This window comes from Dermacentor silvarum, chromosome 5 (assembly GCF_013339745.2).
Source record: "Dermacentor silvarum isolate Dsil-2018 chromosome 5, BIME_Dsil_1.4, whole genome shotgun sequence".
Classification (NCBI taxonomy): domain Eukaryota; kingdom Metazoa; phylum Arthropoda; class Arachnida; order Ixodida; family Ixodidae; genus Dermacentor; species Dermacentor silvarum.
Genome location: NC_051158.1, coordinates 55,963,205 through 55,977,016, shown reverse-complemented (window position 1 = coordinate 55,977,016; position 13,812 = coordinate 55,963,205). Strand labels below are relative to the sequence as shown.

At 46.3% G+C, this 13,812-nt stretch overlaps 1 protein-coding gene and 1 long non-coding RNA gene across 3 annotated transcripts; both read right to left on the bottom strand.

Moving 5' to 3' along the window:
- Positions 1-2,298: 2,298 nt before the first annotated feature.
- Positions 2,299-7,938, bottom strand: LOC119452409 (uncharacterized). Of its 2 annotated transcripts, none has more exons than XR_005191910.2 (4): positions 7,818-7,938; positions 6,942-7,037; positions 5,657-5,818; positions 2,299-2,402 (listed from the first exon to the last, which is right to left on the bottom strand). It is a non-coding gene; the product is annotated as an uncharacterized LOC119452409 (long non-coding RNA). The 2 variants fall into 2 exon arrangements; XR_005191909.2 differs by lacking the exon at positions 2,299-2,402 and adding an exon at positions 2,489-2,725.
- A 3,666-nt stretch (positions 7,939-11,604) lies between these two features.
- Positions 11,605-12,387, bottom strand: LOC119454126 (uncharacterized). Its single transcript, XM_037716129.1, has one exon. It carries the CDS (start codon positions 12,385-12,387, stop codon positions 11,605-11,607), a length of 783 nt encoding a protein of 260 aa, XP_037572057.1.
- Between the last annotated feature and the right edge of the window lie 1,425 nt (positions 12,388-13,812).

Sequence of the window (13,812 nt, the reverse complement as noted above, 5' to 3'; positions counted from 1 at the left end):
GCCCATTCGCTCGGCGTGCCACTATTCTTTGGCCGCGCGTCGCTTTTCTTGCGCGCGTTCCACTGCCGCGCGTATCTCGTCGTCTCGTCTTTTCGGTACGCATTGCAAACATCTGTCGTCTCTGCAGATCCTTTGCACTGTTACGCTTTCCTTATGCTTGATACTTTCGAGGGCCCATTGTTTCATGTGGAAGTAGAGGCCTAAGCACCACATGGCATACCTGCCGCAACCGAGCCACGTATACTTGTGGCGCGAACACCCGTTCCCACGAGTAGCGCGCCGAGCCAATAGCGGCGAGTTAGCGGACGCATGGTTGTGCGCGCGCATAGGTGACAAACTCTGCAACCTTGTGCGGGCTCGCGTTTCACCTTGGATCTGGCTACGTAACGAAACGTTTCGCATTTGAAAATACTTCCGACTGGCATAACCGCAACAAACCCCCTTTTACCGCTAAAGTTTGCTTAGTCCAGCCAAGCCCAGACGCGTTCTCTGAGAACAAATCAGTCACGGAATTTTTTGTCTGCCTGTATTATTTCACGTGAAGGCTTGTCCCTTATGAAAAAATTTAATGTCTTTCTATAGAGAGGCTGATGTCTTTATGCAACAGAATCATTTGAGTGGCTAATGACTGTCTAATGCGCTTTCTGATGTATTCCTAATGTGAGTCTATTACAAATTGGCCACCGTATTTCTATAGAGTACCTGATGCATGAGTTTCTGATGCGCACCTGACGCACGAGTTTCTGATGTGCACCTGACGCATGAGTTTCTGATGTGCATCTGACGTACGAGTTTCTGATGTGCACCTGACGCATGAGCTTCTGATGCGTTTCCTAATGACATGCAATTGAACGTTAACATTAGGTTGACATTAAAGGCCGCAATGCAGATATCTCTATTGCTGGTCATGCAAGCGAATGTTTGCAGTACACAGGTCAATAGATATTTTTTTGGTTCATTGCTATTCTAACACAGTGCATTAGTAACCCTTCTGAATGCCTGCACACTTGGCTTTCTATGCACTACATTAACATTCCTCAATTTGCATGGCACAAATTATCAACATGAAAGTATGGTCACTACAAAGAGTTGTAATGTAAACTCCAGCAGACCATTTCTGGCAATTAGTGGCTATCCAATCGTTCTATATATGCGAGTCTACCCATGCCCATCAATCTTGGATGCCTAGCGATGCAGGCATTTGGATACAAATGCTGCATTGTTGAGCCAGCTATAAATTAAACAGGGTAATAAATGAGCAGATGTGTATATAGTTGAGTTGGTTCATATTTATTTAAGAATGTGCTGACATAGAAATCGCGAACATGACTAGATAGCACATACGGGGTGTTCTTTTTAGTTGCACCAAATTTTTGAAATTAGAAAGATGTGAATCTTGGTCACGTTATCTTTACCAGTTAAGTGTACGGATTGGCAGCCTCTAGATACATAGCAATTTCAGCACTTACATGCATAATTACCGAAGTTATACTAATTAATTTTCTAATTATCAACAAAAGGTAGCTACAGCAAATGAGTACTGAGTACAAATGAGTACTACCTATCTCAACAGTCAAATTTTGAATAGCGAAGTTCATGTGGAAGCTACGCGAACAATTAGTTCCCCTTGGCAGGCTCCTTGAAACCGAAACTGGCCGCAAAACCAACGAGCAGCTTGCATTATTTCCTGGCTGTCTGCAGCGGTGGCCTAGTGCTTCAATGACGGTGGGCCGCCAAATTTACTTCGTCATTCTGTTGGGCATCATGTTGCGCTGTAGCGCCAACCCTGCTCCTTAAATTGGGCTTTTAGATAGTGCAGGCACGGCATCATATCAGTCTGTAGCGTCGACGGCGAACGCCGCAGATAGCAAGGAAATAATGCAAGCTGCTCGCGGGGCCGGACTGGCGCTTACCTCGGAGATGTTACGAAAGGCAGGGGGGCGGTGACATCGACGACACAGACGCTCTTTTTGCGGCCTAATTCGGTTTCAAGAAGTTTTCCAAAGGGAACTAATTGCTCGTGTAGCTCCACATGAACTCCGCTATTCAAAATTTCATCGTTGGGATAGGTAGTGTCGACGACGGGCCCCAAAGTACTCATTTGCTGTAGCCACCTATAGTTGATAATTAGAAAGTTAATTAGCTTAACTTCACTAATTACACACTTAAGTGACTAAATTGCTCTGTATCTAGAGGCCGCCAATCTGTACACTCGAATGGTAAAGCTAACGTGACCAAGGTATATATTTTTCTAATTTTAAAAATTTGGTGCAGCTAAAAAAAACACCCTGTATTTACAGGACCACCTTCTTTCCAGGCTACTTAATCTCCCTGCTTAGCATGGAGGACAGGCTGCTTTTGAGCTGCACATTTGTCGTCCTGAACTTGCTGGAGGATGTAACCTGCAAGAAACAAGATGAAAATTTAGCATAGCATTGTAGCACACTAGCAGAACAATACTAACTTTCTATATCATTCGGTGGAACGTGAACGAACAGATGCTGAACTTCAACCAATGTTAGATGCATGGTGCCGCCATTATTTATGGCTGTGCACACGAAGGCAGCGAGAGTCTGTCCCCTGGTGGTCAGACGTGCGGAGTGCCTTAACGGGAAGAGGAATGGTGCATGGCAAAATTCTCGAACGACCTGCTAGTGTGTGCATATGTTTGTGAATGACCAGGTGCGTGTATAGCCACTGTGTGTGTGGGTCCACTTGCGCAGCCCTGAAAAAGCAAGGGGTGTGCGATAATGGACCAAGAGGCACAGCAATGGCTAGTAGCGTGCAATACGAGCTAATTGAGTGGATGTGCACACATGAAGTGTGTTGTAAATTACACCTTTTTTAAAAAATGTATTGTAATGCTGTTCTAATATCATTTACACTTTTCTACTTACTGTGCACTTATTTTGGTCATTGCTAACATTTACTAGCAAATAATTATAAAATTACAGCACCTTTCTAGACACTATTTACAGAAAAATGTAGAGCTAAAATTTCATTTCTTTACGAACAATATTTTGCATAGGCCCCAGTAAACAATGCGCTATACAGTTTGTTTTAGTTTAGCTGCACCAAAATTTTCAAAATTGCCTGTGGCAGATAGCACAGTTCCAATATTTGACCTAAACTACTCAATTAGACAGCCATTACTTCCATGAGAAATCAAAATGCCTAATTGAAAAATTAAAATAATTATGCTAATTAACATTTAATTAATTCCAATACAGCCCATATTTATATATACGAATTATAGGCCGCAGGTTTGCAAGTCGATCCACTTGGAACGAATTTTCGGGACTGAACCAGTTTCAAGATAATTTTCAAAGTGTCCGACGAAATGAATGGGCGTTCCAGTTAACTTTTTAAAGAAAACCCTGTTTTCTGCATTGAAGCACAAAAGTAACTGGAACACTAATGCATTTCGTCAGACACTTTGAAAGTTAATATCTTGAAACTAGCGCAGCCCAGAAAATTTGTTCGAAGTAGATACACCTTGGAAACTCATTAGCTACAGTTTGGAGATTAAGATATGGCCGTAAATAATTAATTAAAGTTATTTATTGTAATTTGGTTAAATATTCAATTAAGCATTTTGATTTCTTACGTAAGTAATGGCCACCTCATCGAGTAGTTTAGATCAAGGATTAGAACTATGTTATCTGCCACAGGCATTGTTTTTAATTTGATGCAGCTAAAATAAAACACCCTGTATATAAATATAGTAGTATTCTTACCAAAGTTTAGGTGCTAATAGAGCACTGTAGCAGCTACTTGGTTCATGACTTCAGGACAAAAAGTACTGTGCTAAGCAGACGAGGACGAAGTTAGACAAGGAATGACATTACAGGCGCCAACTTCCAACTGTTTATTCGGCAGAAAACACGCCGTTTTATACATGACACCGTCCAAAGTAATCATAGTAAAAGTAAACGAACAGGAGTGAAGGGATCCAACAAGTGCTCATGAGGCAGTGATCATCACAGTAGAGAGGAATGCAAAGGTTACAGCAGGGACCTAAACTGAACCGTCAGGCAAGCACATAGGAACACGCGTCCATTACAGGCTCAAATCAAGTGGCATACAAACACGACAGCTGCATGTTCTAATCTTGGCGGTGATTACAGGCTATCATTAAGAACGACAATTCTTTGTCACTTAATATTATTGACTGCGTGCTAACACACTGACTGCCTGCTCTATTTATTAAGAACGCCTCGATTATTTCCATTTCAGTGCGGTTTCTTGCTTTCCTTAGAAAGGGCATTTGCTCCAGTTGTGGCACACAACCACAGCACCTGCAGTGCCCGCCCGTGTTGCTGTTGACCACCAGCATGTGTATTGGACAAATAGGACGATGCTTCAACGATCGTGCAAGAGCACTGGTTGGTGGTCAACAGCAACACGGGCGGGCACTGCAGGTGCTCTGGTTGTGTGATTTGAGCCTGTAATGGACTCGTGTTCCTATGCGCTTGCCTGATAGTTCAGTTTAGGTTCCTGCTGTTACCTTTGCATTCCTCTCTACTGTGATGATCACTGCCTCACGAGCCCTTGTTGGATCCCTTCACTCCTGTTCGTTTATCTTTACTATGACTACTTTGCACAGTGTGATGTATAAAACAGCGTGTTTTCTGCCGAATAAACAGCTGGATGTTGGCGCCCCTATATGTCATTCTTTGTCTAACCTCGTCCTCGTCTGCTTCGCGCCGTAATTTTTGTCCTCGAGCTTATGGCAATCATCACAGAGAATGACAAGACTATTTGAATAAGAAATTTAAGAAAGGTACTTTTTGTTTTAAGCAAAAGAAATCTTTAAGTTAAGAAACTGGATTGATGTGCACTGCGCTAAAATGCAGGAGAGTTCACTCCACCAAAATTGAGGGCACAACTATGCAGTTATAGAATGCAATATTGCGGTTTGGCTACACTTGGTCTTGCCAGCACGCTTTTTGTATGAACACTCAAAGAGATGTATACAACAAACATCAACACACATTTTCCCACAAAACTGTTTAAGTCATTGCATCCAACTATTCCAGATTTCTGCAAGAAACACCGGGGCTGTTTATTTCGAATAATTAAAATTACTGCTGAGGGTAGAGAGGCATATCATTCCAAATAGAGGTGGGATGGTTCATAAGGAATACATTAAAATCCTCATTCCAGCACATTGTGTGCACTGAGGCAGCTCAGGTAAAATTGTGCGTATACATCACGAATATTAAAGCTAGTTACAGCCGCACCACACTACAACAAATGCTGCGATGACAAAATTTCCACCATAAACATTTTCTATTCACCATCAGCTGCCCACACATGATAGAAAGAAAAATGTATCATTACAAATAGCTATCAGTGAGCCATGTCTGCTTCGACAGTTCTCACAAACACAACCAGTTAGGGAAGGGGTGCTCGTTCAGGACTTCGCCAAGGATCGATGGACCATGGCAACTCGACAATTTAGCAAGGGCTGATGATTTTGGGACAGTTGGCGTGGAATGACCCACACAAATGGTGGCTTTCCTTCATGAGGGTGCAAAGGTGGTTTCCGCTTGTGAGCCTCATCTACAGAAATTATGAAAGTACGCTATACTGCCCGAAAGTGCAACTTTCCCATGCAATATTATTCAGTCTTCACAATGAAAATAATACATACCAATTACAGCATTCAGATGAACTGGATCCAATCCCTCCTTCACTGGGTCCTTCTTGTGCCTGTTACTGCCCTTTCCATAAAGGCTCTTGCCCTGAACCTCAGCCTCCCCAATGCGGTCGTGCATTGCCGCCATAGGACTTCAGGCCAGATAAGATCGTTCACCTATTGTCACCCACAGTGGAAAATTGACACGAGAAAGCAGTGAGGCATACCGCATAAATAACGCATGTGTGAGCCAGACCCATTATTAATGCGTGAAAAAGGCCATCCTTCGTAGATAAAAAGGGATAGAAATTAGTCTATGTCTGCTTACTTTTTTCTATGCAAATACTGTTTTAATGCAAGCACACATCCAGTCTTACTTTATTTAATCCTTCCATCAAAATGCCAGTTGTTAGCCGAGGTCAAGTTGTATATTTCCCTTCCCCTTCCTGTGTATACATATATAGAAACTTCATTTGACTGGAAAATGTGTTAAGGTGCGGTGTTCAAAGCCCTCAGTCCAGGGCCCCACTGGCCTCTGCAGCCTGCCTGTGTAAATTTTGTCCTGAAAAGTTAAATGAACTGACCGGCATGCTCAAAAGGACACTACAAATTTGACCTAGTGGACACGGGTGGTTCTCAGAAAATGCACAAATACAGTGACGGGTATCCGTCGGCATACTGTAGTAATAGTGGGTGCAAGCTAGCTTTGACATTGCTGGAGTACTTCAGCTGTCACACCGGCTGCACCTCATATTTCAGTTTCAGAGAAATTCAAGCTCATCAAATGTGTATTTGCCAGTGGCAATTATTCTGAGAACAAGACAGAAATAATTGTAAATAGCAATGTTAAACAAAGGTATGCACGCTGTATGCTTAGACCTGTGGCATATTTGACACACTACACTTCGAATACTAACATGCACAAAAACTGCACATGCAGTGTAGCATAAAAAGAGAAAAAAATACGGAAATAAAAGCTACAGCATCGGAAACAGTTTCAAAACAATAAAACCAAAATAAGAAGTAAAATATACTGTACGCAAAGCAAAAATAAAACTTAATTTGCAGCCAAGTGATCAAAGAGAGAAAAAAAATACTCAACATCAGGACATGTTACGTTTAGTTTTATATAGAACACGATAATTTGTGCATAATGTTACGAACACAAACAAGCAGCAAGCTTAATATACTTGCATAAATATTTAGCCTATGTAGTGCTCCGTTATGTAATATGTCTGTTAGCTTACACACAAATCATACCGAGATCATACTTTCAGGTACACATACACTTCATACATACCTGACGTGACATCCAGATTACACGCTGTGCTGCTGTAGCCAGGGCCACAGGTTCCCTGCCATCATGTGGACACTGCTGTGGGTCACGGCCTCACCACTACAAAATGAATTCTGTGTCAACATATATAGCACTGGCACAATAAAACTGTCATATTGTGAACACATGCAAGGTGGCAACAGAGCACAAGGTCGAGTCATTGATGAATGTATGATAATAGGGACCCCTTCATCAAAGTAAAATTTTGAAGACGCACGCAGCAGCACATTAAAGAAATGTTTGTTTACATAACAATTCTAGGGTTTGCTTTCATGACTTGGTTTAAGCAACTTTCCCCTATCATGTTTAGATACGTCAAAGTTATGGAAACATCCCTTGTCTTGAAAAGACAGCTCTACTAATATGGCAAGCTGTGACTGCTTACTTTCCCCTAAAACTGCTCGTAAACCGAAAACCTGGTAAGCACATATTATTTACTACGTTGAAGAGTTTATAAGCGAAGAAACGTAATTGCAGTAAGTATTGGTGAAGAGACTGATGGGTCGTTAAATGCAACTTCAGCAGAAAAGCGGGAGCGCACGTACAGGTGCACATGATGACCACGATTGTTTCAGAACGTAATGTCTTCTCCCCCCCCCCCCTCATCGTAAGAAAACGCTCATCAGGATATTCAATTGCACATCGAGGCCGAGATCATACCGAGATCATACTTTCAGGTACACATACACTTCATACATACATTTGCAAAACTAAATTCTGACAACCAGCACGCAACATGCATAAGCACAGGCGTCACTGTTGTTCCTACGTTCGCAAGGCACCCTATGCACACACGATGAGTACGCACAACACGTGTAGTTAGCAAGCACGATTGCTTACCTTTTCAATGGCACGACGCTCTCCAAGTTGCCGGTGCTGCGTCGACGATGTTACTCCCAGCATACATGCCGCTGCGTAGTGGACGATCTGAGGCACGCTACCAATAGGAATGATTTCTTTGTGATGTCCACCCAACTTTGCACGACAACCTGACACAAAGGCCACGGCACAAAAATCGTTGGTCCATGTTTGCCTCGCGCGCCACGCATACGGCGAGTTTGCAACGAAACACAAGGTATCTTCTGGCACTTTTGTGCACGCTAACTACGTCCCATTTCATTAAAGCAAACACAAAACCACACGATCAAGCAGCTCACACAAACGAACGGCATGCGACCGGCACGTTGAACGCAGGAAAAACAACAGCGCCACCTGCGTACTTGTGAGGTTGTTGTGGCCTCCGTGATGCCAAATATATTAACCAGTAAACTCGTATTTTGTGTCGTGTTGCGCCCAGCTACGTATATATGTTGCGAGATAAAACAAACCACCGAACACTCCATATTTTACGCTATAGTTTATCGTAGAAAGAAATTTTATGATGTATTTTAAATTTTGAATTGCTTCTGCCGTCTGCAGCCAGCAAAAGCATGGCCTTAGAGATTGGGGTTATGTTGTCCTTTGAAAGCCATCGCTGGGGCGTGATTTGAATGATTTGTGTACCATCTTCCTTCTAGATAACTTCCTGATGTCGTTAACGTCAACTTTAGCCCCAGAAATTGTTGGAACGATCTCTGAGGTACACATGTGCAGTGTGCGATGTTTCAGTGCGCGTTGTAACTGTCGGAAAGCATCAAAGCTACGATATTCCCTCGCTCGTGTGGCGCAGGTTACACCCGGGTCGTCCGAATCTTGCTTACGTGTTTGTGTGCTTAATGAGCATGGGAAGCGCGCCTGTCGTCCGTGCCTTCTATGTTTATGTATCGTGCGACGCACGCAGATTCCTCGAAAAAGCAATGTCTCTGCAGCTTCCATGTGTCCTATGTCAACAAGAATAGCTCTTGTACTCTTGTAAAAAAAAGAAAAAAAAGAAAAAAGAAAAAACTTGATATGAAATGTGGAATACTCATTTCTTATCTATTGGTTGTTCAATGAACTATCAAAAATAATTATCGTACAATGTTCGTGCCATGGAGCTTGGACCCTTTCTGCACTATCACCAGGGTCGGCCCACTTGTTTTTTGTCAACATCTCGGATATATTTTTTTCTACATCGTAACCATAGACAGTTTTGCTGTAAAAGAAAAAAAATGCGCGAGTTGGCGTCATACACATTTTTATGTAATGTGCTTTGACATTAGAAATAACAAAAAAAGCTGTCTACTTTTTTCATTAGAAACCTTAAGGTGCATTGTCATTCGAGTTTCTGATGTACTTGTAATGCTAAACAACATTAGACGATGCATTTCTAATGCCTGTCTGATGACACATTAGAAATGCATCAGGTCCTAATCAGAAACTCATTGTTCATTTTCATAAGGGATATACCGTTGCTTTCCTCGTCTCTGTGCCTCCAAGATATATTTTATTGTGATCGGAGATTCTATGAGAGTGCGTTCTGTCGCTCGGATGCTATATTCTCGAGCGAGGCGGTCCGCCCTTTCGTTACCCGTCACTCCGGCGTGCGCCGGACACCACGTAATAGCGTGGTGTTCCGTGAGATTTCTTCCTAGGATTTTCATTGCGAGGTTGGGCAGGGTGCCTGTCATGAAAAGGCGACATGCCGACTGCGAGTCGATTAATATTAAAGCAGAACGTGCTCTATTTTCAGCGTCATGTATAGTATAGCCAGAGCCACCACGGACTCTGCTGTGGCCATTAATTCTGCCCTAACTGTTGCGGAAATAGTAGTTTCAGCGTTTGTGGCTACCACAGTAAAAGTTTTGCGATCTTGTGTACACGCGTCCGTGTAATAAACCTCCGCATTTCTACCGAACCTGCGTTCGAGTGTCCTGGCCCGTGCAAAGTGCCGTTGTCTGTGGTATTTCTCGCTCATGTTTTTAGGGACTGGGGACACAGAAATCTTAGCTCGTATGTCCGGTGGGAGGAGTTCTGTTTGGTCGTTACAATGTGCGTGTCTGAGTTAGAGCACTGCACGGGCTCGGGCTTACCCGAAAGCCCGGGCCCGGCCCGGCCCATGGGCCGGGCCGGGCCGGGTAGAGCAGTTTTTTCAGGGGCTCGGGCCGGGCTCGGGCATGGCGTGTGCTTTTCGAATTCTCTGGTCCCCGCCCGGTTTCTTGACGGTATACTTCCGGAAAATTTTCCTGGTCGAAGGGAATGAATCCTTCCGTGGTATACCCTTGCTCTTCTTCCTCCGACTCGAACCACCTGTGTTTATTCTTGGGTGTATGTTCCTTTGATGGCATCCGTGCTTGGCGTCCTGACGACGGTTCTGGTCGGTGAACCTGGATCAACACTTTCTGCAGCTTCGGTCCCCCGTTAGGTGGGCTTCACCACATGAGCAACACTTCGGGTTACATTCGTGTCCTTTTGCAGGTTCTTCCCTTCCACAAATTCTACACACACACCGTTCCGGTTTTGGGCACACATCAGTCCTATGACCCACCCTTTGACATGTTTTGCAGACTTGCACTGCATTTCGATATGGGTAGCAGGCTATTTCGCCTCCCTCGTTGTACACATATCTTGGTACTAGGTTTCCGAAAAATACAATGACGGCACTCTTAGTGTCCCCCAGCACACGTGCGTGAGCGACTTCCACATTTAGCGCGCGCACTCTGATTTTCGATTTAAGGACGTCTGATGGCGTATATGGGGTGAGTCCATGGATTAACCCCGAACTGCTCCGTCCCCCAGAGCTACACACGCTTTCACCGCATAGAGTTTTCCATTTATCGTAAGTGATGTAACCTGGCGCAATGTGTTTGCGACTTCCTTTTCTGGGGTTGAGATAATTACAATGTTCGATCCAGGCTTAATACGTAGCATAAACTGCTCACCTTGGATCTTTTCATCGCAAGCCTCAATAATCGCACGGGCCATCACGGGAGTTGTAATTGCTCGAAGCGGAAGTCCTTGATGCAGTCTCACAATGACCTTGAAATCGTCCTTTGGTAAGGGTGGTAGTATCTTCCCGTTGCGTCTCGGGCGAAATTTTGGCTTGTCTGCGTTCTTCGGAGAGTCGCTCTTCTGGTGCTCCTTCGCACGTTCTCTCCGTTGCATTTTTCTTTCCCTGATAGACACAACCGTGGTCCAGCCCTCTTGGGCGTCTTGAATGCGTTTCTCGGTCGTATTCTCACCGTTGTTGATGGCGGACGGTGCGGGGCTTATTCCTGTTTTGGTGGTCATCGTCTGGTGCGGTCCGATGTCCACAAAATCCATGCGGTCTTCGGTGTTCGAATCATGGGTGGTCGGGGCTCTCCCCACTGAGCCGCTTTTCGCACAACGCGCAGGAGTTTGAGACGCCATCTGCGACGGCGTCGCGGCGAAGGTGGAGTCGCAGCCGGCGTCGTGGCTGCCGCCGCTCGCTACTCGTCGGTAGGCTCACACAGGCTCACTTCTGGAGGTAGCAATCCCTTGGTCGTATTTCCGTGAAGAATGGTCCAAGGGCCAAAATACAGGCCTCCCTGGCTGCCGCTTGACTTCCTGGAACGGATGAGGTGCACTTTTCGTAGGTTCGAAGAACTGGACCACACGAAAAACATAGAAATTGTGGAGCATGATGCGAGTGCGTCCACACTCCTCAACGCCACGCCGCGTCTTGAGCGTTCGGTAATGAAGAACACTGAGGGGCGACTTTCCGTCGATATTGCAGCATTGGTCGCCCTCAATGCTGGCCTCTGGTGTTTCCCGGATAGCCACAGGGCGCAACACATTTGCGCGCAGCATCGCCATGTTTCCTGTTGTACCAGCACCAGCGGAGTGGCGGCTGCTGTGGTTGTGCACTGCACTGCTCCAAAGGGTGCGAAGTGCGTGCCTGCAACGCTGCCACTGTTTCGGTGGGGCGCGCGATCTCTTCGCGAGACTCGAGTAATTCGTTGGGAGAGGGGGCAGAATAACTCTCCACTTGCACGTTAGCGACGGAGGCGGAGTGGTTTGCCGCTGCCATGATGGTGTCAGCGATGGCGGCCATCTTGCCGCGATCCTTTTCAGCCACCGTAGCAAGCATCACGTGTACGTTGCTGGGGAGACGCTGAAGAAATATCTGGAGCAGCAGCGTGCCGTCGAGACCTGTAATGCTTCCCACAAGACGCTGCATGTGGCGCAGTAGTTGAGATGGCGTGCGGTCGCCAAGGTCCGTGTCGTTCAGGAGCTGCCGTAACCTTTCGGGTTCGGGTGGTGTGAGGCGTCGAATGAGCGTCTCCTTCAAAGTGTGGTAGGTGTTTTCCGCAGGTGGGGCGAGACGCAAATCGCGGACCTCGCTGGCTGTAGCTGGCGGCAAGCTACTCACGATGTGATGGTAGCGCGTGAGGTCAGCTGTGATTCGCCGGGCGGCGAATTGTGCCTCCATTTGAATGAACCAGAGCTCGGGGTCGGCGGACCAAAAGGGGGGCAGCTTCAATTCGACTGCAGACACGGTAGGCGCGTCGATGTTGCTGTGCGTGTTCATGTGGGGTCACCACTGTTGGTTGCTAGCGCGGTCGAAGAGCAATGAGACCATGAGCGATGAGTTCCAAACAAAGACCGAACTTTTTTCTTTTCGCTTACGAGACACGGGCAGGCGCATGCGCCAACAGGCTTGCCTTTCAGGTGCTTGACGTTGTGTTCAAGAGTGGCGCTATAAACTCGCCATTTAAACGCGGGATATTTATAGCGGCGCGCGGATGGCGTTCACTACATAACCTTTATACCGGGTTACAGCGTACTAGCCAATTTTAGTACACTGTAACCGGGTAACCCGAGTGATCCATGGCTTCTAACAAGCGCAAGAAAGTATCTTTGCAGCGCACGTGGCCGTAGAGTGCCACCCCATCCATCCCAGGTGGGACTCCAGCATCGGTGCAGTTACCCTGTACCCATGGCTGACGAGGTGGCGCTTCACTTTTTCACAATACCTTTCCATTTTTTGCGTTTGAACGCCCGTGATGGGGACCACTAAGTTCACGCCGTGGTTGACAATCTCCCAATGCAGATTGAGGCATTGCCCCGTTAGCATCCGCTAAATTTGGGATATATTTGTATGCGGCCAATTCCTGACTATGAATAATGGTCCCCGGTTGAACATTGGCTGCAATAATGGCACCTAGCATCTCCGCATGTCGTCGGTCGACCTTGAAAGTCACAGCACCCCTCTGGTCGCACAGAACATGCCGAAGACCCATAGACCACCATCTTTAACACCACCGTAATTTTGGCGGCTCGGCAGAAAGTTGTCGCCGGACATTAGGCGGCCTCGAGTGTACTTTTGCTCGCCGCGAAGAAGGCACTCGTCAATTTGCGCGATCTATTCCTGGGGCCACGGAGTGGAGGTCGCGCCAGGAGCTCGTTCCTCGCGACCTCATGGGGTATTTCCTCCAGTCGGCGATGGCGTGCTCCGATAAAGGAAAGAAGTCGCCGGTCATCTCCTTCAACAGCCATATGTCTACGCGTTTGCTTACGCAGTACGTGAGCCAAATCATTTGCCGCCAGGAGAGGTGGTCGTTTGGACGGCAGAGGCGGTCCATGTTGGCGAAGTCACTTCCTTCGCCTCCCTGCCGTGCAGTGCAGCGGTGTCGTGCAACTGCAAAAACTGATTTCAGGAGCTGTTGCAACGGAAGGCACCCCGGCGTGCATTCTGAGCCTTCCAATATATTGTGACCACTTCGTCTGCGCAGGTTGGTTGGTCCGGTTTGAACCCCAGGTGCTCGCAGGTGCCCAGCACACCGATGATGACGCCGAACCTTGCCTGGGGCTGGGGCGCGGTAGACGAGCAGCGCTTGAAACAGGAGAGAGCCGAAGCGATCACACGAACTTTTCGTCCGCAGGTTAGTCACACCACTCTGTGCTCGGAAAGCATAATTTGCCCGCCATGCTGTCTCCGCAGGTGAGGGCCATC

What these genes read in the sequence shown, in the direction of transcription:
- LOC119454126 (XM_037716129.1), bottom strand. Translation starts at nt 12,387, where the DNA reads ATGAACACGCACAGCAACATCGACGCGCCTACCGTGTCTGCAGTCGAA.